Consider the following 25,162-nt stretch of genomic DNA (forward strand, 5'->3'; position numbering starts at 1 on the left):
AGCACTTCTTTTTTTTTTTGCCAAAATGCGATTTAGACCACTGTGCGTGCGCATTAAAGCTTAACGCAGCTTGCTGCAAAAGCCTATCAAAGCAAAATCGCCATACTGTGCTCTAAACAGCAATACGTTTGACAACAATGCGAGCGGTAAAGACAAGCAATGTGTGTGTTTCGCATATAAGGATTTTATTTCTGACCTCGCACCGTGGTCTTCATAGCCTTTGAAAAACGCGCATGCAAGACCGCAACGTTGAACCTGTTGTTTCGCCCAGAATTAATTTTAGCCGAATGTTGCTGCAGGTAACGTACATCTACGAAGAATTGGACTTTTTATCCGATTGGTTTCCTTACCGGCCTTTTAGTTCTAATATCTTTAGTATCATGTTTGTGCTCTGTAAATGTTTTTTTTGTGTGTGTATACACACGCACATATGTTATATATCCTTTCTGTACAAAACCATGTAAATAAGTACCATAAAAGAAAAAAATACTGTGGTGGCGTCATACTGTGGTGGCGTCATTAATCCGTGCTGTGCTCTTAATACGAAGGTTGTCGGTTCGAATCCTGGTGTTTTCATGTGTGTTTATTTCTGTTCCCTTTATTGTTGTTATATATGTCAAGCTCTGATGGAAACTATGCCGCTCTAAATTACGCTGGGAATCGCGCGTCGATTACATTTTTTCATTAAACGTCTCCTCCCGGGGACTAACCGTTGCATCGCTTTCTAACGGGACCAACATTTTGACCCTTTGCAATTAGTCCCGAAAAAGACAAATGCCAGTGGCAGGTAAGTTAGTACTCAAAAAGACTAACCTCTCGCCCCCTGTTAGTCCCTTTTTCCTAAGAGCTGTTTTTGCTGGCATTAGTGAGACCAGCAGTGATTACGCGAAATAGGTGAATTGTTAACGTTGAACGCAATAAATGCGGGCTAACAATCAAATACACGCTTGCTGGGTACTTTCTGAGATAATGCCAAGATCCTAAAGTACGCCCACATGCCCTTAGTTCGAAATCGAATTGGTGATCACTACTGTCTTGTTGCGAGAGCAACACAGCGCGAGTCGCCGAGCCATTTCGCCGAGCTGACGAAAGGCCATACTGCGCATGCGCGAGGAGCAGAGACGTCCATCACCTCTCTCTCTCTCTCTCTCTCGCTCTCCTCGTTGCTTTCGCAATCTTCCAGGTTTAGCCAGGGCTAAACCACTGTTGTTTAACTGACCATGTCCCGTAATTCTAACCGAGCAAAATACGGTCTGCATTAGACCTTTAATCTTACAGTCTAAGCGAGTTAACACATTTTATTTCTCTGTATCCTGTAAACTGTAGCCGCTGTGTACCCTTGGCTATTTCTATCCGCTCCTTCAGTCCAATACGTGCCTTTGATTTTTTGCCAGCTTCTTAAGTGGGCCACAAGGAGTTGTAGTACGAGGCGCTGCTCCATAGGCTTAATTTATTTATAGAACGCACACATAAAGAAACTCCGTGGGGTTCCTGTCGCCACTCTGCTTTAACTACGGCCGCGACGAAACAATGACTTGCATATAATATTTTGGGAATGCTTGCTTAAGTACGCTGAATTAGCCAGCGGTCTACGGCCTTCACTGACGCTTCATGAACACGTCCAGCCAAATACACGGCTTTACCCCAATGAATGGCGCTAGAAACTCGTCTATCACGCTTTCTGCAAAACTGTTCTAGCAATGGTGAACTTTTCCTGTGAAAGAGGAAATGCGTCGAAATGCGCGCGATGCTCTGTGAGCGTGATGCGGTATGGAGACTTGAACTGCGATTTCTGGCTGCGAAAACCGAATGCATAAATTAGTGCCTGGCGTCCATAAAAGCTGCCAGAGATTTCGTGACCTTATTAATAGCTTTACAAATCTGAACGTTGGGTGTTCGGCGTCTCGGCGCAGACGCGCAGCACAGAATAGATTAAACCAGTTGTCTTCTGATTTTTTTTTTCGAGGGGGGGGGGGGGGGGGGGCTAAAGTAAAGTATAAGAAATTTGTGCTTTCGTTCTATTAAAGACAGTATGATTAATGTGACGCGTTTTGCTTTATCAGTCCCTGAAAGCGTGGATTCGGTTTCGCGTTTTCTCGGTACTGTTTCACCGGCAATAAGCATTCCTCGTTTCACAAAAAGGTGGTGCGGGGCGTCGGCTGCTCCGACGAGCACCGAGTCACCATCAGAGAACACAGTCTGCACTAATGTTATTATTTCCTGACAACATTACCGTCGACTTCTTTTATATTCTGCTTGCACAAGTGTTATTTTAAACCTGTCTTGGTGAAGCTTCTGCGCGCGCCCTTTAGTCAGTCACAATCTGAAGACAGAACTCGCGTACTCGGATACTTCGGGGCGCCTTGTAGCATGACGCCCCATATCCAGAAACTCTAGACAAGCGCTTTTTTCAACTGGGAGTTGCTAATAAGCGAATTTTTTATATAGTATCGTAAGATTCCAATAAAACAATCAATACATCCGCAGATCTTCCCTCGGCACGCTTGAATTTTTTTCCCCTATTAACCTGCTCCTTCCTTCCTTCCTTCCTTCCTTCCTTCCTTCCTTCCTTCCTTCCTTCCTTCCTTCCTTCCTTCCTTCCTTCCTTCCTTCCTTCCTTCCTTCCTTCCTTCCTTCCTTCCTTCCTTCCTTCCTTCCTTCCTTCCTTCCTTCCTTCCTTCCTTCCTTCCTTCCTTCCTTCCTTCCTTCCTTCCTTCCTTCCTTCCTTCCTTCCTTCCTTCCTTCCTTCCTTCCTTCCTTCCTTCCTTCCTTCCTTCCTTCCTTCCTTCCTTCCTTCCTTCCTTCCTTCCTTCCTTCCTTCCTTCCTTCCTTCCTATTAACGTTTTCGCCACTGTCAGAAACGTTCCCCTTTTGCTTTCTATGGCAGCCTTAAGCTGTATAGACATAAAGCTCTAAGGTGTCCATTTTTGCCCACTTGAAAGAGGCCCACGGGCCTATTAACCGTGAGAATGAGGTCAGAACACCAGTGCGCAGAGCTAATAATTGATTACAAACGGTTTCGTACCGCCAGTTTCTGTCTCTTCAGCGCCAGGTCTGGAGGGCACCTTGACGTCACTGTCGACCTGTCAACCTGGGCCACCATATTAGGGTGACGTCGCCATCGCCGGCAAGCACTGATTGTTCCTATGAGCATCATTTGGGTGTGGTGACATCAAAATAGTTAGGGCAAGATCACCGCGATGTCTCTCGATTCGGACAGAAATGGCGAGTGACTGCTCGGGCACCATTCAAAATTATATTAAATTATGTTTTACTCAACGCGTGCGACTGAAACTTACGAGAAGACATCTTCTTACGGCCATGAAACAAATCATAACGTTTGGTTGCGTTCGAAATTTTTTGTCTGTGCCCTTTAACTACTCTATTCGAGCGATAGCAAACTTTTAAAAGATAATTTGCTACGCATCGAAAGACCGGATTATTACCTTCAATATTTCCATACAGTTCCTTATAGGGTAGCATTGCTATCTCACAATTAATTGAGATCCAAGAATTCTGGACTTCGTAGCCCGGCAGCTGCAGCTATAGCATGCTGAACGCGAGAGCCCTGTCGACCGATCGATGTGCTGTTTTGTTCCTCTATAACACTGGGTACTTCCGAAAGGACCGACAACCCGTACACTAACACTCACATAAACTTCCCTCATCTCAAAGAGCGATTATTTCCATGACGAGTTTCATTTATAAGCTGGATGACTTGATGCTTCAAGAAATATCCCGAAACACCGGCCTTGACAGAAAGGTTGCTGGGGCGCTGGTCACAGCATTTTTGTGTTCGTTCAATGAGGATCCCCACAACCTCCAAAATGGTTGATGTCGTCATCATTCTCACCACCGCTACCACCATCTGCGGCTATAGCGCAAAAAATCATCATCATCAAAATTCAAGTACTCATGTTCAAGACAAAGGCCTTTTTAAAAGACATCGAAGTGCATCTATACTCCCTCTTATTTATTATTCATGTTTCCATCATTTTGATTTGCATTCCGAAATGTGAGACAATTCGAGTTGCTTCAATTCGGTCTAGTCTCTATGCCTCTTTTTCACTCTGTTATCTCTGTAACGAATTTACGTCAATAACATTGCCACAAATATACTATTGCATAACAGAAATAAGTAAAGTCTCAAACGGCCGTCCGGCTTTTTATGGAAGTTGTTTGGTTGCTTGCGCAAGTAAGAAATGTTTCTTGTACAAAACGCGCACATTGCTTTCGAAACTCCCATTGGTCGTTGCCTGCCCGCTGTATTAGGCGCTCACTCTACGACGGAATTTTCCCACTAGGAAAAAAAAATAGCATGACGATCTTGGTTCCGACCAACAGTTCTTCCAAAGGGCGCATGGAAAGCGAGCGCGTTCAATATTTTTCCGATCAAACGCGCCCACGTTTCGCAAATCACAGTTACGCAACGCATTTCTCCAGGCGGGGTCAGTGTAAAACAGCGTGAGTGCACCTCGATTTCCGCCACGTGCTTTGTGGCTTATGAAAGCACTGTATGAGTAAATATAACTCTGGGAATGCACTCACCTGGAATGTCGGGAGCAAAAGCAACGCATACCACGCGCTCTTGCGTAGCTCGCTGCTCATTCGACGGCTTTCGGCGTGTCTACCACGCATAAAAGACACGGATCGAAGCAAATCTCCTCGGCTCTATCGACTTGAAGCGCTGTCTCAAAGTGGCACGGCAGTGAAATCCAGCCGAAGCTAAAACGGCATATTTGCTACTATACTCGCAGGCACAATCGACACTTTAGGTTCCAAAAAAATCTATAACTGTCTCTTATTCGGTTCTAAGTTAAAGGCAATACAGAATATTCGGTCATTCGTAATATCTGGACGTAACGGAATATGAGGTCCCATGTCGCACAAAGTGGGCTACGAGGTGGGTGACCCGTGTGGGTCCGATGGAGGCATCCTATCTGGAGCCGCCATTGGTTCCGCAGCTCGGGCCTGCATCGGTCCCATGCGGGCAAGGCCACAAGTTCCCCACATGGAGTTGAAACAGCTATCTGAGGGACTTTCCCAACAAAGATTTTATCCATGCAGTCAAAGCTTTGTATTTTTTTATGCATTCGAGCGCATCGTAATTGAAAACAAAAATGCTACGCGTAACGATAAACAATGCCAGCATCGTTGATATAAACAACCAGGAGCTAATCGTTGGCTGAAAGCATTTCCGAAAACGGACGCGCATACCGCACAGCAAGGACGACAATGGAACAGCAAAAAACGTAGCCCCAATCTCTTCCGTGCGCTCTCCACGGTTCTCACACCCTACCCTGCTGGAGCTTGGTCGCGTTTCGTCGCTCTTTGTTCGCTGCTCGGGCGAGCACTCCTTCCGGTGGCTTCCGCCTTTCGCGCCAGCCGTGCGGCACACACACGCCACGAGAGGACAAGGAAGACGTCACAAACAAACACAAAACAAGCACAGAACGAGAGGGGCGCGAAGACGGGGTTCTGGCACGACGCGCGGCGCCCTTCGGCCACATGTTGCCGCCTTCGCGACCAGTCGCGCAACGATTTCTCTGTCCCGCCCGCTGTTACTGCTGCTGGGCGTGACATGTGCGTGGTTCTGTCAACTTCCGCACGCGCGATGGCTATTTCGGGCCGACGTCTGACTGTGACGCGTTATACCGCTCGCCGAATCGACTTCGCTGCGCCGCGCTGAATTACTTGTATGTACATATCTATTCTATTCCTAGACAGTGCCTGTTTACCACCTCCCCTTTTTACTCTTCCAATATCCTGTGAACGAAAGCAAGCGGACGAGGAAAAAGGCGTGAGGATAAGAGGGGGAAGGGGGAGGATGATGTTGTTGCGCAGGGGAAATTGACTCTTGTGCTGACTTGGGGCCTTCGCGGCACTTCCGAAACGGTTCTGTTTGGGGGCTATACACAACACAATCCGCGCGTCCCGGTGGGAAAGCGAAGGTTCGGCTTTGCCCCAAGACATGAATGAGCACGCACTGAGTTGTTTGTCAGCTACCCCCCCCCCCCCCCCCCCCCCCCCCTCCCTCTGCTCTTACTTTGCTTGAATACGATTGTTTGATCGCCGGCTACGGGAGAGGAAAGCGGAAATCAGAGAATTCCTTTCGCCGGGTTTTTTCCTCTACACACAACAAGGGTGCCTCGCCGAACGAAGTATTCTCGCTATTTTATTTGTGTTCACTCGCTGTAGCCGTGCTTGTTTTGATCTCTACATTTCCGCACGCTGAACGCAGTGCAGTCAGGTTAGGGATGTGGTCTCGTAAGGTTTCGGTCTCGAATACATAGTTTGTTAGCTTACTGGTCAGAGAGCTTGTGAGCTTACTGGCAAGAACCGAACCGCGACCTTATGACTAGCTCTCGAATTATATTCGTTAGGTGGTTAGCTTGTATAACTTGCGACCAACAACTAGAGTGCCAAAAAATATGGGATTTACAAACAGCAAGCAGTTGGTGTTTGTGTAACGTGCACGATCCGTCCATGCTTTCGGTTCATACATAAAAAAAAAAAAACATTTCTTTATATGTTGGGCCAACATATGAGCAACCGAAGTATTTGCTGTGTAAAGCATCATTATACTTTATGTTTTTGGATCCTCGTTTGTGGTTATGGTGACCGTGTTTGCTATAGCAATGTTTGTGGCACTGTAGCAGCGCTGATAGATATAATGTAGCACTTAGCTTAGAAATCTAGGCTGCATTAACGTTGCTTGTCGTTCACACAGACGCTAAGAGTGTTTTCTTTCTTTTTTTCTGTTTTCAGGAAATGCCTGAATGCTCCTATTTCTTCGCTGCGCCCGCAGTAGACACTTAAAGGACCCACACCGACACGACCAGAAGGACATGAAAAGTGAGTGATTAAATTGGGTAATTTTTTCGCGTGCAATAAAACGTTCTATAGCCGTGATCAAAAACCAATTTTCCGACCTGGAGGAAACATCAACTATTATTATTTTAGTTTCCCTATGTTTCGCCTGTACACGGGGCACAAATTTAGCGTCATCAACAAGCAAAAAGAAAAGGTGAACTGCAGATGCAAAGTATGGTTACAACTTCGTCGAATGGCTACGAATGACTAACACTACAGTTTCAGACATAACAATGCTTAGTTTTAGCGTGCAATATTAATAAATAAGAAACAACAAACAGACAACGAAGTAGATAAAGGGTTTGTTGGCTAATCTTTAAACAGGGTAATTAGCCGCTAATTTGTCAGCATCTCTAGTTAAAAGCCAGAAAGCTTAGAAAATTCTGCACTATCTCAACGTAGTTAATACACAGCAGGGCAAGCTAAAGTAGTCCCACTGACAAAAAACACAGGACAATGCGCCCCAGGCTGAACACAATTGGTGATCTTACACTCAGTGATCCCCTGCCTTTCAGATCGTTTAATCCCATTAGTGTGGGTAAGCGGCAGCTGCAAAGGAAAAAAACAATTTCAAGTTTTTGCTTATAGTTGACTGGGCCCATTGTGTGTTTCTTCGGGTCGGTGAGCGGGCCGATTCATTTCTACTGAGGCAAAGTCGTCTCCCGAATTATTTGACTTAGCCGATACCAACCCGGCCCGACATACTCGGACAATGTTCACCTAAGACTTCTGGGAACGACGTGCGTTCACATAAAAAGAGATCTTCGCCAAAGCCGCTTGATATAGACACAACTATCCGAAATGGACGAAGTAAACTATCGATCTTTTCGTTGATATTACACACACGGCCCAAGAACGGCCGTTAAGTCCACTAACCTTTAAATCTGTCGCTGACCGAGCATTCTTTATTCTTTCGCTGCCACTGAGGACAATCGCACGAAAAGGTAACGGCAATTTCGCAGCAACGACTTTTTTGTGCTCTAAAAGTTACACATTTCAACAGAGATTCCTTTTCTCTGCAGTCTGAGTCCGACTTATCGTTTTACTTTATTTTCACTTTTCCCTCATTGGAGGAAGAATGGCAATGGTCAGTCAACTCACATTTTCTATAATAACGCAACAAAGACGCCGGAAGGCTTAAAAACTCTGTACAGGCCGTCTTTCAGTGCTGGCCCGTAGTACTAATTGACCCGTTATCCGGTGTCACTGTAGTTTAATACTCAAAAAGTTCCTGCGCATAATTTACTAAGGACGCCATCCCTCATGACGGAGAGCCATTCTGGGGCACCGTCGGGACGACCGCTACGCCAGACCAAGCACGCATCGAAGTCCCGTTTAATAACTGCCTTCCTTAGTCACTTCCTGAATCACGCCTCAGCGGTTCAGGAACTTCGAGACGAGAGTACTGGGGCGTTGTGAAGAGGGTCTCTCCACTCGAGGCAACCAGCCTATGCTCCGTGCACAGTGAGCTCAGTAGGAGGAGAATGAGGAGAAGGGAAAAGTGGAGGAAGCGGCTCGTGGGAACTGCTGTGCCTTCCATCTCGAAAGGGCGTCTCGTCTTCGCCTCGGGGGAGGAAGGGCGGGAAAGGAACGTGGTAGGGACGCGATGGGGATGCGACGCGCGCTTCATTCAAAATGGAGATGGCGTACATGCAGGGGAAGGGCCACTCAAGCGGTGTTGCTTCATTGAAATGCGCGTCGTCGGCTCGAGTTGACGACTCGCGCTCAATTAGGCGCTGTTTCCGCGGAAGCGTCTTTCAGCAGGCGACGAAAGCCTCTCCCGTGCATACACTTCACTGAACCGCCGACTGTTGCGGAAGTTCTCTGCGTGGAGCTTAAAGCGGGCAGGATGAAGGGGAGGAGAACGGTGCGACGAAGGGAAAGGCGGTATTGAATGAAGTAATGTACACGGTGTGCACCCTACAGGATTGCATGCGTAGCTCTCACTCGGCACCGCTGAATGGCCTGCTTGTCTGTCCGGCGACAACAATTGTCGGGGTGTGTTTTCGGGGGCAATTGCCGGGGCGGGCGAGAAAGGCTAATTGCGCGAATGCGTTAGTTGGTCTCGTCGTTCTTCTCGGCCGTACCATTTTTTTTTTTAGCTAGTCGTGATTAGAGGTATTGTCAATAGGAAGGCATCGTTTCTATCCTGCCGAGAGCCAAACGCTTACAAAGCTGACCTCGGGGCTTTTCGTGTGTCCGGTGTTTGGCCCCGATAGAAGACAGCCTTATCTAGGTAGACATTTAAGGAGAACGGGGAGTAGAAAAAAAGAGTAGACAAGAAAGAAAGTAGCCTCGTTCGAACACATTGGCTTCTATGAGACTCTCATTGCAAACATCGCGCATATTACGTTCTTATATAGGTACAGAATGATTTGTTTCTCGGTGCTTCAGTGCCCATGTACATTCTCTTTTGTGGACGCAGTCTTTTTTTTCTGCCTTATAGAAACTACTTTGCGATAAGCCAAATATATCGTAAGCTGCCTATCTATATTCGGGCGTTTCATTTTATTGAGCAGCGTGTAATTAGAACATATTCTTCAAAAATTGCTCTGAAAATGTGACACAGGCAGTCAATTATTATTCTTTAACATGCTCGAACGATGTGTTCGCCTGGCCACGTAACCGAATCTGCGATGCGACGCTTTGTAATATTTTAATAATATTTGTCGTAGCATATGTCGCTACATCATTTTACAGGAAAACATGCAGCATATCGTACACTCTGGCCCGCGTATGTATACGCGACGTCCATGCGAACGTAATGTCATCGCTCTATGTTTCTGTTTCATTCAACGACAGTTTGCTCTGACTAGTGACTCAATAACGCTCGGTATATGCTATGGTAGCTCCACTTTCGAGATGCTGCGGTTTTCCAGTGACACAGTCATTCATTTGCCGCAGGCGGACGTCGCATTAATTGCATGTTGCACTGAGGAAAATGGGGCTACGTTCTTCTACAACGTAAATTAAGGATGACGGGAACGACCTTCTCCACAAGAAATTGAAACCTATAAGTACGCTTGTGCGACCGTCTTACGTTCATTGTGAGTGACTGCAATACGGCGTAAATAAATGGCCTGCGATGGCTCATGACTGATTAGTCTTTCCGGACGAGCCAAGTTCTGTAGAATGCCTCGCTGAAGTCACTTCATAGAAGAGTCATTCTCTGTTCCTGGGAGACCTCCCGCCTACTTTCACGGATGATCAACTATCCTCGCCTATTTCGGTCTCTTCAACCTAGCTGGCATATTTCATGGAACACCCGATGACGAACTCAACGTCAGGTACTTACTAAACTTCTCGATATATATATATCGAGAAGTATATATATATATATATATATATATTCATGATGAAGTTTAGCGCCAAAAACGAGGACAAAGTAGGAGTGAAGACACAACACGAGCGCTTTTTCGCAACTAAAACTTTAATGGAAGAACACATAACATATATACCCATCTCGTGAAGTAAATCAAAAAGAAGAAACATACATGATATGGTCAAGATAAACCTTAGAGGGCGATACATCTGAAGAGTGCTGAGGGTGCAAAAGGTACATAAAGGGTGCAAAAACAGGAAACTTCATGGTCACAATCACAATCACGAAGGCGGAACCAAAATACCAAAAAAAAACAAAAAAAGGGGGGGAAAAGAAAAAGATATTAATTCCACGTGTGATCCAGGTATGCCAGCTCTTTTTCGGTTAAAGAAATGGACGGTGCGCTTATGCATGAATTTCCCTGTCGCGAAATATAAAAAGCCTCGGTAATTTCGCGCTGGAGGCGTTCTCTATGATGTGACAGAATTTCAGCCTGCGCATAAAGTGGATTGCATTTTATGCGCAGGCTGAAATTCTGTCACATCATAGAGAACGCCTCCAGCGCGAAATTACCGAGGCTTTTTATATTTCGCGACAGGGAAATTCATGCATAAGCGCACCGTCCATTTCTTTAACCGAAAAAGAGCTGGCATACCTGGATCACACGTGGAATTAATATCTTTTTCTTTTCCCCCTTTTTTTGTTTTTTTTGGTATTTTGGTTTCACCTTCGTGATTGTGATTGTGACCATGAAGTTTCCTGTTTTTGCACCCTTTATGTACCTTTTGCACCCTCAGCACTCTTCAGATGTATCGCCCTCTAAGGTTTATCTTGACCATATCATGTATGTTTCTTCTTTTTGATTTACTTCACGAGATGGGTATATATGTTATGTGTTCTTCCATTAAAGTTTTAGTTGCGAAAAAGCGCTCGTGTTGTGTCTTCACTCCTACTTTGTCCTCGTTTTTGGCGCTAAACTTCATCATGAATAAGATTCAACTCGCCCAACTTTCCACCTTACTAATATATATATATATATATATATATATATATATATATATATATATATATATATATATATATATATATATATATATATATATGAAGAGTAATGTTTATGAAATGACGTTAAAGGAAACGTCCTATAGAAAACGCGCTCTCCTGTTTGCCAACCCAGCCAACCCAGAACAACAAGAAATGAGAAAGGAAAAAAACAGACGCCATATATATTACTACGGGTCGACTCAGAGAAGATGAGGCAGACGAAGTGAGAGGGCGCTTGGCGCGTGCTCGGGCGCTGAATCCTGCGCGGTGGCTTGTGTCTTGGCGCTCAGTGCGCCGTTACGTTGGTGCTTGCGATGAGTGTCAGCGTCGCAAGCGCCCTGCCTCTGCTCCCGCTGGCTTTCTTCAGCCCATTGACATCCCTCCGGAGCCGTTCTACCGTATCGGCTTGGACCTTCTCGGCCCATTTCCTGAGTCCACTTCTGGGAACAGATGGGTTGCAGTCGCCACAGATTATGCCACCCGGTACGCGATAACGCGTGCGCTCCCCACGAGTACTGCCGCTGATGTCGCCGACTTTCTTCTTCAGGACGTCATTCTTCATCATGGAGCACCCCACCAACTGCTCACTGACCGTGGCCGCACCTTCCTTTCCGCAGTCGTAAACGACATTCTTCGCGCGTGCTCAACTAAGCACAAGTTGACGACCGCTTACCACCCCCAAACTAATGGCCTCACTGAGCGCCTCAATCGGACGCTCACCGACATGCTCGCTATGTACGTCTCCTCTGATCACCGAGACTGGGACGTCGCACTCCCATACGTTACATTTGCATATAACTCCTCCCGCCACGACACTGCCGGATACTCTCCGTTTTACCTCTTGTACGGCCGTGAGCCTCAACTGCCGCTTGATACGTTGTATCGAACGTCTCCTCCCGCACATTCTGAATACGCCCGTGAAGCCATTGCCCATGCTGACCATGCTCGCCAAGTCGCCCGTTCCCGCTTGCAAGCCTCCCAAGCTTCTCAGCAAGAGCACTATAACCGCCGCCACCTGGACAGTGCCTTCTTGCCTGGGTCCCTTGTATTGCTCTGGGTGCCTTCTCGCCGTGTAGGGCTCTCGGAAAAGCTTCTTTCTCGATATGTGGGCCCGTATCGCGTGCTGCGCCAAGTCACAGCCGTCACATACGAGATTGAGCCTGCCTTCACCGAGTGCAATTCCCGTACTCCACCCTCCGATATTGTGCACGTGTCGCGCCTTAAGCCCTACCACCTACCCTCTTCTGACACTCGCTGAGCCGCACCGCGACGGTGCTTTCACGCCCGGGGGTCATACTACGGGTCGACTCAGAGAAGATGAGGCAGACGAAGTGAGAGGGCGCTTGGCGCGTGCTCGGGCGCTGAATCCTGCGCGGTGGCTTGTGTCTTGGCGTCCGGTGCGCCCTGTGCTTGTGTTGTGTTCAGTGTGACTGCACCAGTGTTCTGCGGGGTGTGAACGTCTCCTGCCACGTAACAATATATATATATATATATATATATATATATAAGGAAAGAGTTGAAGTACACTTCCTAGAGAATGTTTCTCTAAGAAGTGTACTTCAACTCTTTCCTTATGCTATCAGCAGTCGAGCAAGTTTCTTCATCGCAATATATATATATATATATATATATATATATATATATATATATATATATATATATATATATATATATATATATATAATTGCAATTTTTCCTTTCTCATTTCTTGTTCTGGGTTGGCAGACAGGACAGCGCGTTTTCTATAGGACGTTTCCTTTAACGTCATTTCATAAACATTACTCTTTTCTCATTACCTTTAACAATGTCCTTAAAAATGAAGTCTATGTACCGTCCATGCAAGGGCAGATTTGATGACGTACAACTGTCCTTGTAATTCCTTTTCTTTATTAAATGCTCTGCACTACACCACGTTCGAATAGAAGTAGGCGCAGAGGCATGACAAAGCATGAGCTGTATCTCCACAGTTGTCAGCCGCGTCAACGTACAAACGTAGAACCGACCAAGAAATGCAAGATGCAGACCTCACCTCAAGGAAGTAGTAGGAGGGGTACAAAATGCCGTCTCCTCTTTTATTTTCTTTAGGACGCCGAGTTAACCGGTTCATTGCTTCTGTCACGTGTCCCATTAAAGACAAGCTCGCTCGCAGAAACCTCTGGGCTAACGACAGACCGTCTAAACCTACACCTGAACATTTCCGTTCTGTGGCCTCGCCCTTGGGAAGACGGAGAAACTGCGGCTATATCGGCTTTGCCGGAAGCAGCGTATCTTTAGGGCTCCTGAGTGCTTCGCCATCAAGCGGTGCAGTCTCCGGAAGCGCGGCATCGGAGGCGGCGGCAGAAAGGCGAGACACGGCAGAGACAGCTTTTCGCCATCTTGATGGATAGCTCTCTCGATGGAGTGTGCCTCCCCCTTTCTCTTAGCGCTCCCCTCCCCCTTTCCTTCCCAACCTCTTTGTATACACGATGCCCCGTTAGGAGGCGCACGGCAGGTTCAAACAGCGGTCGGATTGCCGGAGAACTCCTGTTTCGACACTCGGGGTCCCCTTTGGAGAGCGTGCGCCGGCTTCGGGACCCGCTGAAAGGTCCCCTCTTTGAGTTCCCGTTCGCGTAGAATGGGATGCCGCTTATCCGTCTTCCCCGACGGCAATAGCGTGGACAGAGAGAGCTCTCTAATTGACGTCTGTTACCGCACTCCATTTGCTGCGCGCCTGCTGTAATGCTGCTGCACTGTTTTCGCTCAGGCGAGAGAAGAAGGAAGAGGGGGGACTCCCGGAAGCTCACTCCGTTCAGCCGCATCTCGCTGGGCTGCCTTTGACACGCTTTTCCGTTGTGTGCGCGGAGGTCTTCTGTCATCCCCCAGTGTTATGAATGCGGCTTGTTCGGATGGGACAGCTCGTATGGAGGCACAGTGCCTTGTGAAATGCGGTGAGCCATTAAGTGCGCACCATAACAATCTACACGGACATGCATGGGGACGCTATTGTAGCACTTGGCGGAAAGGCCTGAGCAGTAGTAATATTTCGGTTCTTTTTATTTTCTTCTATTATGTTCTATTCTAACCATACGCCACGTCCGGTAGTAGATCCTGGTGACAGAAAAGGCGTGAATTCGCTCTTTGGCCAATGAGGAAGGTCGAAAGGAAGAAAAATAAAATAGAATTAGTTGTATCACTGTACTTTCATCACCCTTGGCTTCACTAAAAGGGCCCCAACTAAATATGGAACTCTTGTGGCACTCTCTGGTGCTTTCCCATCAAGAGAGCACGTAAATGTCAATCAATCAATCAATCAATCAATCAATCAATCAATCAATCAATCAATCAATCAATCAATCAATCAATCAATCAATCAATCAGAGAAGCGTTTATTTTCACATCGAAACTTGCTACATAAGTTATAATACAGGAGGAGGTCCCATAGCTTAGAGACACGCAATGCAATTAAAAGCAGAAATCATGCGATGTTGTGAAGTTATAGAGTTGTCCCGGCCCTTGGAGGAAATTACTTCAACTAACTTTTGCAGGCATTTAAAGTTATGCACTGAGGCTAAAGGTTTGAAGAGAGCTGCATGAGATGCTGCGGTTGGCAAGCGAAGATAGCACGGCTGAATACGAATGCTGTAGTTGTAGCCTGCAAAACGAGAGAAGGGTGCCCTGTGGAGGATGAAGAGAAAAATATATATATTAGACGCCAGAATTAAGGGCGCATGCACGGGTGAATAAGTTACAAGGTACGTGTAGACAGTAATCAGGGAACGAGCACTGTTCTGCGTATAGTGTTCTGATTGGTACAAGATGACGCACAGAGGGCATACATACGGGAAGGAAATGGGAATGGGGCGTGATTGAAAATGCAGCAACAAAAGGGAGAGCGGCTTACCGTTGATGAAGCAGCCGTGATACGCTGACAAGCTTCGCGGGTAATAAAACTAAACACCACTGAAATATGCGTGAATCCCTCCAGACTATACGTTCCCTCAACCCCATATTCTCCATTATTCGCACCTATATCATCCGAAAAATTCAGCCCAATACATTCCTCTCTACAGCCCGGCTAATCCTCTTTGTCGGGCACTTCGCCCTCTCTTGTTTAAACTGCCCTAATGACAACTTAACGCGCTGCCTCTTCCGCTGCGCCCCCCCTCCCTCCCCCCCCCCCCCCCCCTTTCACCTGGCGTGCCTAGCTGAGATCGGCACAGGTGTGTGACCTACTAGCCCTGGTGCGACAGGCTGAAGGTTTGGTGGGCGCTTAATTTGACGCCGTCTCTCCACGACGATAATTTGTATTTTGAAATAAAAAAGAACCTCTTGGGATTTTTTCCTGAAAAATAAAAACAGCAGCAGGTAGCAGTACCAAACCACACTAGAATATCATAATAGACTTAAGAAAAGACGAAAATTTGATAATTTCCCTTTAAATAATTAACTGAAGCCACCACCTGCTTTAATACGACGTCACATTCGTATACTGGCTTTGCGAAGACGATATCTACGCGTTTTCCTTTCATCTTTTTTCTTCTCAAGCTATCTCTCTTTCTTTGAAGTCGACGCGTACCTCTCTTTCTGTCAATTACCGTTCGCATACACTACTCTTCGCTCCGCTTCGGATTCGCTACGTCGAATTTAAATCGCATTACCTGTGCCGCTGCGAAGTTTCCATTAGGAACGAGATACCTCGTAGCGCACTAGGGCACAGCACTTAAAATTTGATGCCTGCTAACCCAATTACGCCCGCTTCCCATATGGAGGCGAAAAGGTATTAACGTTATGCGAAGTAAAAAACCTAAGGAAAACCACGAAAAAAAAAAAACAGGAAACCCACTATAGGAAATGAGAGGGAAAACGAATTAAGCTCGGAACTTTTTGCCGGGACGAACGCACTGAGCCAGGTTTCAGCGCACGAAAGAAGAAGACGAGAGGAGCCACAAAAAAAAAAAAACGTAACAAACATCAGTGAGAGAGGTTAGGCTAAAAACCAGCACTGCACCGGCATACACCCACGCAGAATGTGTGGTCGCGTGCGTGCAAAGGCATGCAGTTTTTTGCACGGCCTCAGCGTTTCGGGCCTAATTGAAGGCGCAGAATTCTGTTGCCGCCGCATGCGCGAACACACAACCAACACGCAATCCCCACAGCAAACAACATTCTTTCTGGGTCACTTCTAATGAGCGGAAATGGTTTTGCCGGTCAGCGATCTGCACCGTATACAGGCCTAATTCCAGTACACCCGCGAACCTGGATCGTGGCAAGTGCTTTTATTATACGGTCCCTTGTGTGCGTTTGCTTCTTTTGTTAACGCTAGTGTTGCTGTTTTACGTCTATGGCGGCGCTTTAGAACTCATTAGCCCATTACCGCACGCCCTGAACATAGGAAGAGCTGCTGGGCAGCACGATGTGTGTGCCACACGTAGGTAATCTGCGGCGGCAACAGAGAGCGCTTTCACGGCTCTACGACTGGCTGCAGTGATTACGGCGCTAAAACAATAACGCTGTTTTTTTTTTCCCGCCCAGACCGACCGACACAGATCCGGTGCGGCGGTAAGGTAAACGGGAAGCGTTTTGGTGTTACGGCGCAGGTCTGCGCCCGAAAATTGCCCGGTGCAGTTTTGGCTGCATATAGAGTGCGCAGCTGCAGTGGTTAGCGATTGCAAGCGTGTTTTGTCGGTGCTGACTTTAGTTTTTAAATAATTTTTGCACTGGTTACAATGCAGCAAAAGCGCCTGATGCAGTGCTCTTCTCTGAGGTATACCAGTAGTGTTATCGTATCCAGCTTTCATGGACAAAACTTTCGAATATTGCAAAACTGTAAGGGATCGGTTTAAGACCCTAACTGGCATTGCCAGACTATGCTTAGCCGATCCAGTATACAACACCAGGTCTGCTCCATTTTGGAAAATATCTACCTGCCGGACTAATTACGGTCGACAAATGCTGCGCAATCGGTTCCCACGGATGCTAAATTACGATATAAATCAGGGTATCGACATTACTAAACTGACACTTTCTGATTTCATTGCCATGTTCATCGGTTGAAACCACTGAATCTTACTCTATTTTGTGTACCATGTGATATGCGCTAAATTGGTGTATGTAGTTTGTTTTAAGAAGTTGCATATTTGTAACACTTGGTATGGTTACATTTTTATTGTTGCGTATTTTGCTTTGTTTTTGCGCTGTTCTCACTGCTGCCAGTGCTTGTTGTAGGGCCAAGGACATCTCAAGCCGTGCTTGAACGGCTTTTCCCTTGGTTCCTATTTTTCACTGTATTGTGAGAAAAGAAACATAAAATAACTGTCAAAAAATAACTGTCAAATATTAAAAGTAATGGTCCATTCTTCTGGTATATAGCAAAATGTTCGTTTTAAAGTGTTCCCATCGCTTGCATCGAGCAATTAAGGCTGCCTTAGAGAACCAACGAATTACGCTTTTGACGATAGCAAAAGCGGTAATGGCAAAAAAATTCAAGCCTGCCGACGGGAGATCTTAGGATATATCGATTCTTGTAATGAGGTCTTACAGTATATAAAAAATTGAGCTCATAAACTCTTTCACGTTCAAAAATTCTTTTGTCCAGAATTTTTGGGTATGGAACATTAAGTTCCGAATGATTCCAATAGAACTTGATCGCCGCTGTCATTTAAAGGTGCCGTGACACGGGTTATTGGACAGACAAGAAATACAAGCGCCGAGCATATTTTATGAAATGCAGAAAAATCGAGAGAGAGAGAGAAATTGACGGAAAGGCAGGGAAGTTAACCAGGCGATGCCCAGTAGGCTACCCTACACTTAGGGAGGGGAACAAAGGGGAAAAAAGGAAAAAGAGCGGCAATGAAATGAGTTTTGCAAGTGTCCAGCGATCACTATGTCACGGGGACAGAGGGCGCGCACTGAAAACTTAAAGATTATAGACGGGAATACAACCCCGAGTCCCTTAAGAATCTCAGGAGCGCTTTCACCGCTTTCTTTTGCGAAGAAGGTTATGTCCAAGGCCCCAGAAAGTTGGATTCTGTTAGAGGACGCGAGTCCAAGCGGTACAGAGCAAAGGAAACCTCACAGAGGAGGTGTCCGATCGTTTCATCACACCCGCATGGTCACACGCTGGAAAGTCTGCCATTCCGATGAAATTGGAATAGGCGTTCGTGAACGCCACTCCCAGCCACAGGCGGCACAACAGCGTAGTATCACAGAGCGGGGTAGGCCGAATGGTATCTGAAGTTGAAGCAAGGGGTCGAAGTAGTGCCAGCGGGGTGTCCAACCTCCAGGGGTTGACCACGACTCTACAGTCACGTTTCGGGCGAGCAGTTGAAGGTGCCTTGCTGAGCTCCACGAATAAGATCCTTTTCTTCTCTTCGACGCGTCTGAAAAGCGTGCATCGTGTAGCGCTGTCCTTTGAGTGAGTGGTGGTGAAGACATCTTGATTGGACCTGGTGTCAGCAGTCGTACAAATTTCCGGATCAACTATTAGGCTACGTATCGCTAGGAAAAGTACGATGGTAATGGGGAGTTTTTCTAACATCTGGACACTGCTTCGCCTTTGTTACACAGTTGCTCCTTTCTGGCACTAATAAGCGGTTACGTGGTACATTGAACGGTCATAAGACGTTCCATATAGATCCGCACTCTGAATTAGAGTTGGTAAGCGCACCAACAGCTCATTTACGAACTCTATTACAGGTCACTTTGCAGTGGGAATCACATTTTACGTGGACAGATAGCGAACCCTTTAATACCTGAATTATGAAGATATCAAATAAAAAGTGGTGACTATGATGATGAAGAGTTTTAATGGTGCAAGGACAACTTTGGTCAAAGAGCGCAATGTGCAACGTATTATTTCATCTACACAAGTTATATGGTCAGAGGCCCATTTTCCAAGCATTTAAACAAAGAGAAGCTGAGCATGCATGCAGGGAAAACATTGTAGCCATTGTATCGCCCGTGGGTACCCGCCGGCACAGGGGATCGGACCCCGTACCTCCGGCATACGTGGCGGATGCTGAAACAATTAGGCCTCCGCTGCGGTAAGAAAAGAAGTCGTTACTTCCACATTAAGCTAGCTACTCGAACCACACTCAAAAACCAATTCCAAAGTTCTTGTGGCGTTGCTAAAATTTGAGAAATCGGTATGTCACCAATTAGCAACAGTTAGCATTTGGATCATTTCCTTCAGCTATTCCGAGTTGTGTAAAGACAAAATCGAAGGTCTTGAACTAACTCGATAGGCCATAGAAAGAACAATATTTCATCCAGCAAATGTCTTCCTATTTTCCTGGCAACATTTTTTCAGAAAATTAAAGGCGAGTATATGTTGGACGCTGGCTGGAAGTCGCACATTTCGACTGGGAAGCACTAGCTGCTCACAACATGTTGACATAACACTTGGTATCCAAACTCCAGACAGAGTAATCAGTACGCGGCGCACAAACAGTGCGTCGAGCGTTCGCGACAGTTAGTCAGCAAAGTGTTAATATTGAAGAGAACATTGCCATTAAACATTAATTCTAGTCTTTGCGTTAATGAAGCCAATGTGTTTCAGCGCATAGACCTCTCTTGTTTGCATAAAAGCTTAAACACGGGTAACGTTCCTCAGTCGCGCTTAATATTTTCTCATTGTAACTCGCCACTTCAGATTGATCCGTATGGTTGTTCTGTTTGGTTTGGTTTATTAGGGTTTAACACCCCAAAGCTACTGAGGCTATGAGAGACGCCGGAGTGAAGGGCTCTGGAAATTTCGACCACCTGGGGTTCTTTAATGTGCACTGACATCGCACAGTACGCGGGCCTCTAGAATTGCGCCTCCATAGAAATTCGTCCACCACGGCCGGGATCGAACCCGCGTCTTTCGGGTCAGCAGCCGAGCGCCGTAACCACTGAGCCACTGTATATAGTTGTTTTGGGACAGATGTTTACCACGATGACTATAGGCACACGTAACCTCTTTCAGGAAGCTCGCGCACAAGCATAGTAACTGAATTAGCATAACTTCGGTTGGCTTGATTGATATCAAGCAATATAATCCATACATACCTTATATATCAAATACATTCGTGTAAGTGCCGCCCATTTATATGAGCCGCTCCCCCGAGCTTATAAAAACCAGTAATTGAGAAAAAAAAAATCCGCTTAGAGCAACTGCGTTTCACATGTGTATAAATATTCTTGCGCGGAACGCTCTCCGGGGGCCTGTAAAGTGACGACAGCTGGCAGCTATTATCATTATTATAATCATACATTAAGCATTGCTGTGATGCTGTGTGCCATTTAAAGCAGAACTCAGACGTATGTCCGGATGACAACGGCCGACCACGAAGTGACGTCGACTGGACGACTAAGAAAGCCATCACTGCCGCTTGCCTTTATGTGGATATTGTCTCCTTGCGCACCCGGACATGGGTAAATGCTTTTTTATGCAACTGCTAAACGGGCGAGTCGGTAATACATTATTGAAGGTAACAACGCAAAGAACAGCGACGAAGCTTTCGTCCTGTGTTCCTCCCTCTTTCGTCACCGTCTTTTGCGTCGTTACCCTCAATAACGTCAAAGTTTTAAAGTTACAGAAATTACAAATGCAATGTATAGAACAAAAAATTACTTCGTTTACCAGGGGGGTCAGGAGCCGGGCACGAGCAGGGGTGACAGTGAGAGCCTCGAAGAAAATTAGATAGTTGTAACTAGGCGCCTGATACAGCTCCATACTGTATAGTCCACGAATATCCCCGCAATATGGTAAAAAAATTGAACTTAAAAATGCATGTGCCGTGTAGGAGCCGCACCCCGCCAAACTAGCGAAAAAAAGTGCGACCCTTAGCAGAGTGTACACGGTATACAGTGAGGGCTGGCTGGGTAATAAAATGTCTTTTTTTTTGTTTTCTATGGCTTATTACCGTAGCCTGTTGACGTTGTGAACTCAAAGCTTTGTACAGGCAGGACGATCTGTGGTTTTTGTCTCTCAGACTCCAATCTTTATTCTCAAAACCAAAACACACACTGATTACACTGCCTCGCAGGCATCTTTCTAGTCACTAATCCCGCTGTTTCGAGTGCTTATATAATGTTCTTTAATTAGGCGACAACGCTGAACTTATAGTCGTGTAGTAAGTTCCGTTTAGTATAGTTCTAAACTATTTTCTAAAAGCAACGTACTCTAACAACCAAAAAAATTAACCCGGCATATCACCCATAGTCTCGCACTCACGGTGAAAGAAATGCTAAAGCCAGTACAAGTAATAAAAATTAAAAGTATCTCCTGTTTTTTTACTGCAAAAACAAGACGACCTTCCTCCAGGCATTTCTTTGTAGCAGTGTGCCCAGTTTTCAGCTGGCTGGAGCAATGGGTCGCACGCTAATGCGCTGTTAAGCCATGGACTGCGCTGTCTGCCGTACATTTAATGATGCATTTCTCGGTCTTAACGAGTGCAGCAACCCAGGAAGGAACACGATTTTTTTTTCCTATGAAACCTGAACCTTCATTTAAAATATGCACACAAATAAAAAAAAGAAAGCTAGATGAGCGCGAATATGCACTCAGTATTTCAATGGAGTTTCTTCTCGATCTGTGCCCGTTTAGTTCACTGCGTTAAACTAAACCTTACTATAGACTCGAACGGCGCTCGCTATTTGGTTCGAGTGTTTCATTTATAGAAGTTGCATAGCAACGGAAGCGTATACATTAAAACACTCTGCCTTTGGTCATGATACAGTTATTACTGTTGGCTCGCAACTGGATCTGCATAGAGCGCGTATGCGCTTAGCAGCGCTTTTGTATGTAAAAGCGCTTGTGTACTTTTGTTCTCTTCTATGTCCCCTGTGGGTTTGTTCGCTATGAACGTTAACATGGAGTGCCCACTAGCCCTAACCCTCACAATGCCTATACAGAGTTTTCGCTTTTCCCAATAATTTGCAATAAACGAGTGCTACGTATACCTAAATGCAAAAGAAGCAGGGTTTCTTTGGGAGCACGTCATGTGCAATTGTTCTCAAAAGCCCAAAGAACGCGATCAGTTGTGCAAAACTATTTTTTTTTTCGTCTGTCGGCTGATTGAGAGGTGCGCCGTTTTGGTCGCTGAAGCGCTTGCAGTCTACGGTACTTTTTTGTTTTCTTTCAAACTGTCTGCGTGCTTGGAGCGAATAAAAGTTCACGTTAGTTCAGATTTACTTTTGCTTCTATAGCGCAATATTGCAGCCGTCTGGGCATGTATACTGAGCCCTGAACGCGGAAGCTTAACTACTACAGGTAAAAGTATTTTTCTTTCGTGCAACTTTTATCGCCCTGCGTTTTCGAACTAGCCCAAACAAGGCAAGAGTTTCCCTTCTAATAGGCTTCACTGCATGCAAACGAGGGCGATGACAAAAACCTCTATCAATTAAAAATTAATACCATTCGAATCAAATGGCTTAAGCTTATAATGTCATTAATCAGGTGCTGCGCTGGTATGCGATTAGGTTCGAATGCTTTTCGGCGTCGAATCAGTTTGGGCAACGCATTCGCATTTTATCGCGAACCGAATGTATAATCTGGCCGCCGCGGTGGCTCAGCGGTTATGGCGCTCGGCTGCTGACCCGAAAGACGCTGGTTCGATCCCGGCCGTGGTGGTCGAATTTCTTTGTAGGCGAAATTCTAGAGGCCCGCGTACTGTGCGATGTCAGTGCACGTTAGAGGGTCCCAGGTGGTCGAAACCTCCGGAGCCCTTCACTACGGTGTATCTCATAGCCTGAGTCGCTTTGGGACGTTAAACCCCATAAACCATGAGCCACAACCGAATGTATACTCTGGACACCAGATAAGCAGCAGTAAGAAGCAACATGAAAAAGTAATCTGCGCAGAACCAAAGTTAGAAATTGTATTTATATAGCTCTGCTAAAAAATGTTAATTTTGGAGCGAAACTATCTAGACTAGAGGTTATTGTGGATAGCTATTATTCTCAGTTTCAGCAGCAGTGGCCTAGCGTGAAGCACTGCCCAGCTCGTGACCGTCGATCATTGTGAGTTGAGTGTTACCATAAAATCGCGCTTTTACATTGAAGCTACTAGCCACAACGCTATCATGCGTATTTAAAAAAGAAATCGGGCTCTACGCTCGCATTTCAGCTAGAAATTGTAATTTCAAGTTATCACTTCTAAGCCCCTCCTCCTGGCAGCGACGGCCATTTTGAAGCAGCCTGAGTGACGTCATACACTGGAAGCGCCCTCTGCTGCAAAACTGAGTTCGCATGCACGGCGCACACGGAACAGGGCGCGCGCCTACTAGAGTCCACACAGACCTTTGATACCTTTGACCCCCTTCAGCTTCCACTCCTTCGCCCCACCGCACGCTAAGCCTGAACAACGAACAACTTCCTGCGCTCACTGCCCGCAGTTCTGTCGGTTCAGTCGCGAGCAAGCACGGGTAAAGTGAGCTCTAGCTCACTTTAGCACGGGATTGTCAGTTTGCGTCGTCATGAACCGCAAGCATGCCAGTGTTGCCTGACTTCTACACAGTTCAGAACTTTTAAAAATTAAATTACAAATTACTCGCTGCACCAGATGAACTCATATTTTGTCCAGTTGTTCCGAGATGGATAGCGAACAACGTGCAATAAACAGCTTGAGTCTGAAAAATGGTGTAATGAGCCCTTTGAAGATGTAACTGAGCGCTTCACTTTTTGGATATCATTTCCACCCACCGCGCGCTCTGCCATGTCAGCCATTTTGTTTTTTACCTTTTTGGCATTTCTGATTGACTGTCTACGGGGCTTGGCTTTTCATGACTGAGGTGCTGCAGAAATGACGTGAATAATGCTTAAAGCCTACAATACTGCACAGAAATGTTGGCAGCCGATTTTAAAATACTACACACCAATTTCATCACCTTTTATGCACGCGGAATATCTCTTAACTGTACTTTTTTTTATTGATCATCATTGCTATCATTTTCGAATGACAGTCTTTTTTACTGTGCTGCTCCGGAAGAGACCGAATGACATTCGATGCATCGAATGTCATAGGATTCGAATGATATTAAAGGGACCCTGAAATGATTTAGACAGGCATATTCTAGTGCAACGGGTGGCCTTTGCGAGTATTCACGTGAGACTTGAAAGCTTTGCGTGGACCCTATAAATTAGAAATATTTTTTTTTAAATCGCTGCTTGCTATAGCTCGCAACCGATTAGAGCGACACCCCCCTTCCCCATCCCGATGACGTCAGTGGGCAATCTGGGTGAGCCAGCTGGCCATCGTGGTGGGAGACGCAACGGTGAAATGTCGCAGTTTTTTTTTTTTAATTATAACTCATAGGTTACAAGCACATCTTCCACATTCGACTCGAATACACGCAAAAGCAGCCTCTACAGATGCGGTGGACTAGAATATGTCTATAGAAATCATTGCAGGGTTCTTTTAAATTTATTAGCGTGGCATGGTTATAAGTGAGCCTACTGCTTCGCCTAGAAAACGGCACGCTGTTGTTCGTCGAAATGGACGGCGCGGCCGCAATGCGTTTTTTTTTTTTTAATTTGCAGCGTGTGTTGCGATATCATGCCTTTGATTGGGGGTTTTACGGTTTAAGAAACCATGGTTATAACAACATTATTACGCTGATGTCAATACCTGTATCTTCCTTTTTTGTGTGTGTATGCAAACGTCGCTCCAGACATGGGCGCTTACTTGTTGACGAGCTTAATTCGTACTTATTTTTAATGCTATAGGATTAGGTTGTCGTCTCATAAAAATATTGCCGGCTTCTCCAAGAAATTTTTCGATTGGTCGAGAAGGTCATGACGTCGTCAGAATCGTAAAGTTTGAAAATCTGACAGCGAGAATGTTTGAGTGCCTTCCACTGGATTATCATGCGAGATTATATTAATCCGTCAAACTAATCCACCTTAATCCACACACTAATCCTCACTCATCCACACTAATACATTTTCTGGGATGGGTCTACT

General features: G+C 45.9%; 1 protein-coding gene across 1 annotated transcript in view; it reads left to right on the forward strand.

The window, feature by feature from the left end:
* Window positions 1-25,162, forward strand: part of LOC149339563 (kin of IRRE-like protein 2) — a 171,104-nt gene that overhangs the window by 76,746 nt on the left and 69,196 nt on the right. Inside the window, exon 2 of the mRNA XM_089550510.1 lies at window positions 6,769-6,855. Coding sequence (XP_089406636.1) covers window positions 6,780-6,855 — 76 coding nt within the window. The 5' untranslated portion in view covers window positions 6,769-6,779. The remainder of the gene's footprint in view (window positions 1-6,768; window positions 6,856-25,162) is intronic.

Source organism: Amblyomma mixtum, chromosome 6 (assembly GCF_055824585.1).
Source record: "Amblyomma mixtum isolate Tamu chromosome 6, ASM5582458v1, whole genome shotgun sequence".
In the NCBI taxonomy this organism is placed as follows: domain Eukaryota; kingdom Metazoa; phylum Arthropoda; class Arachnida; order Ixodida; family Ixodidae; genus Amblyomma; species Amblyomma mixtum.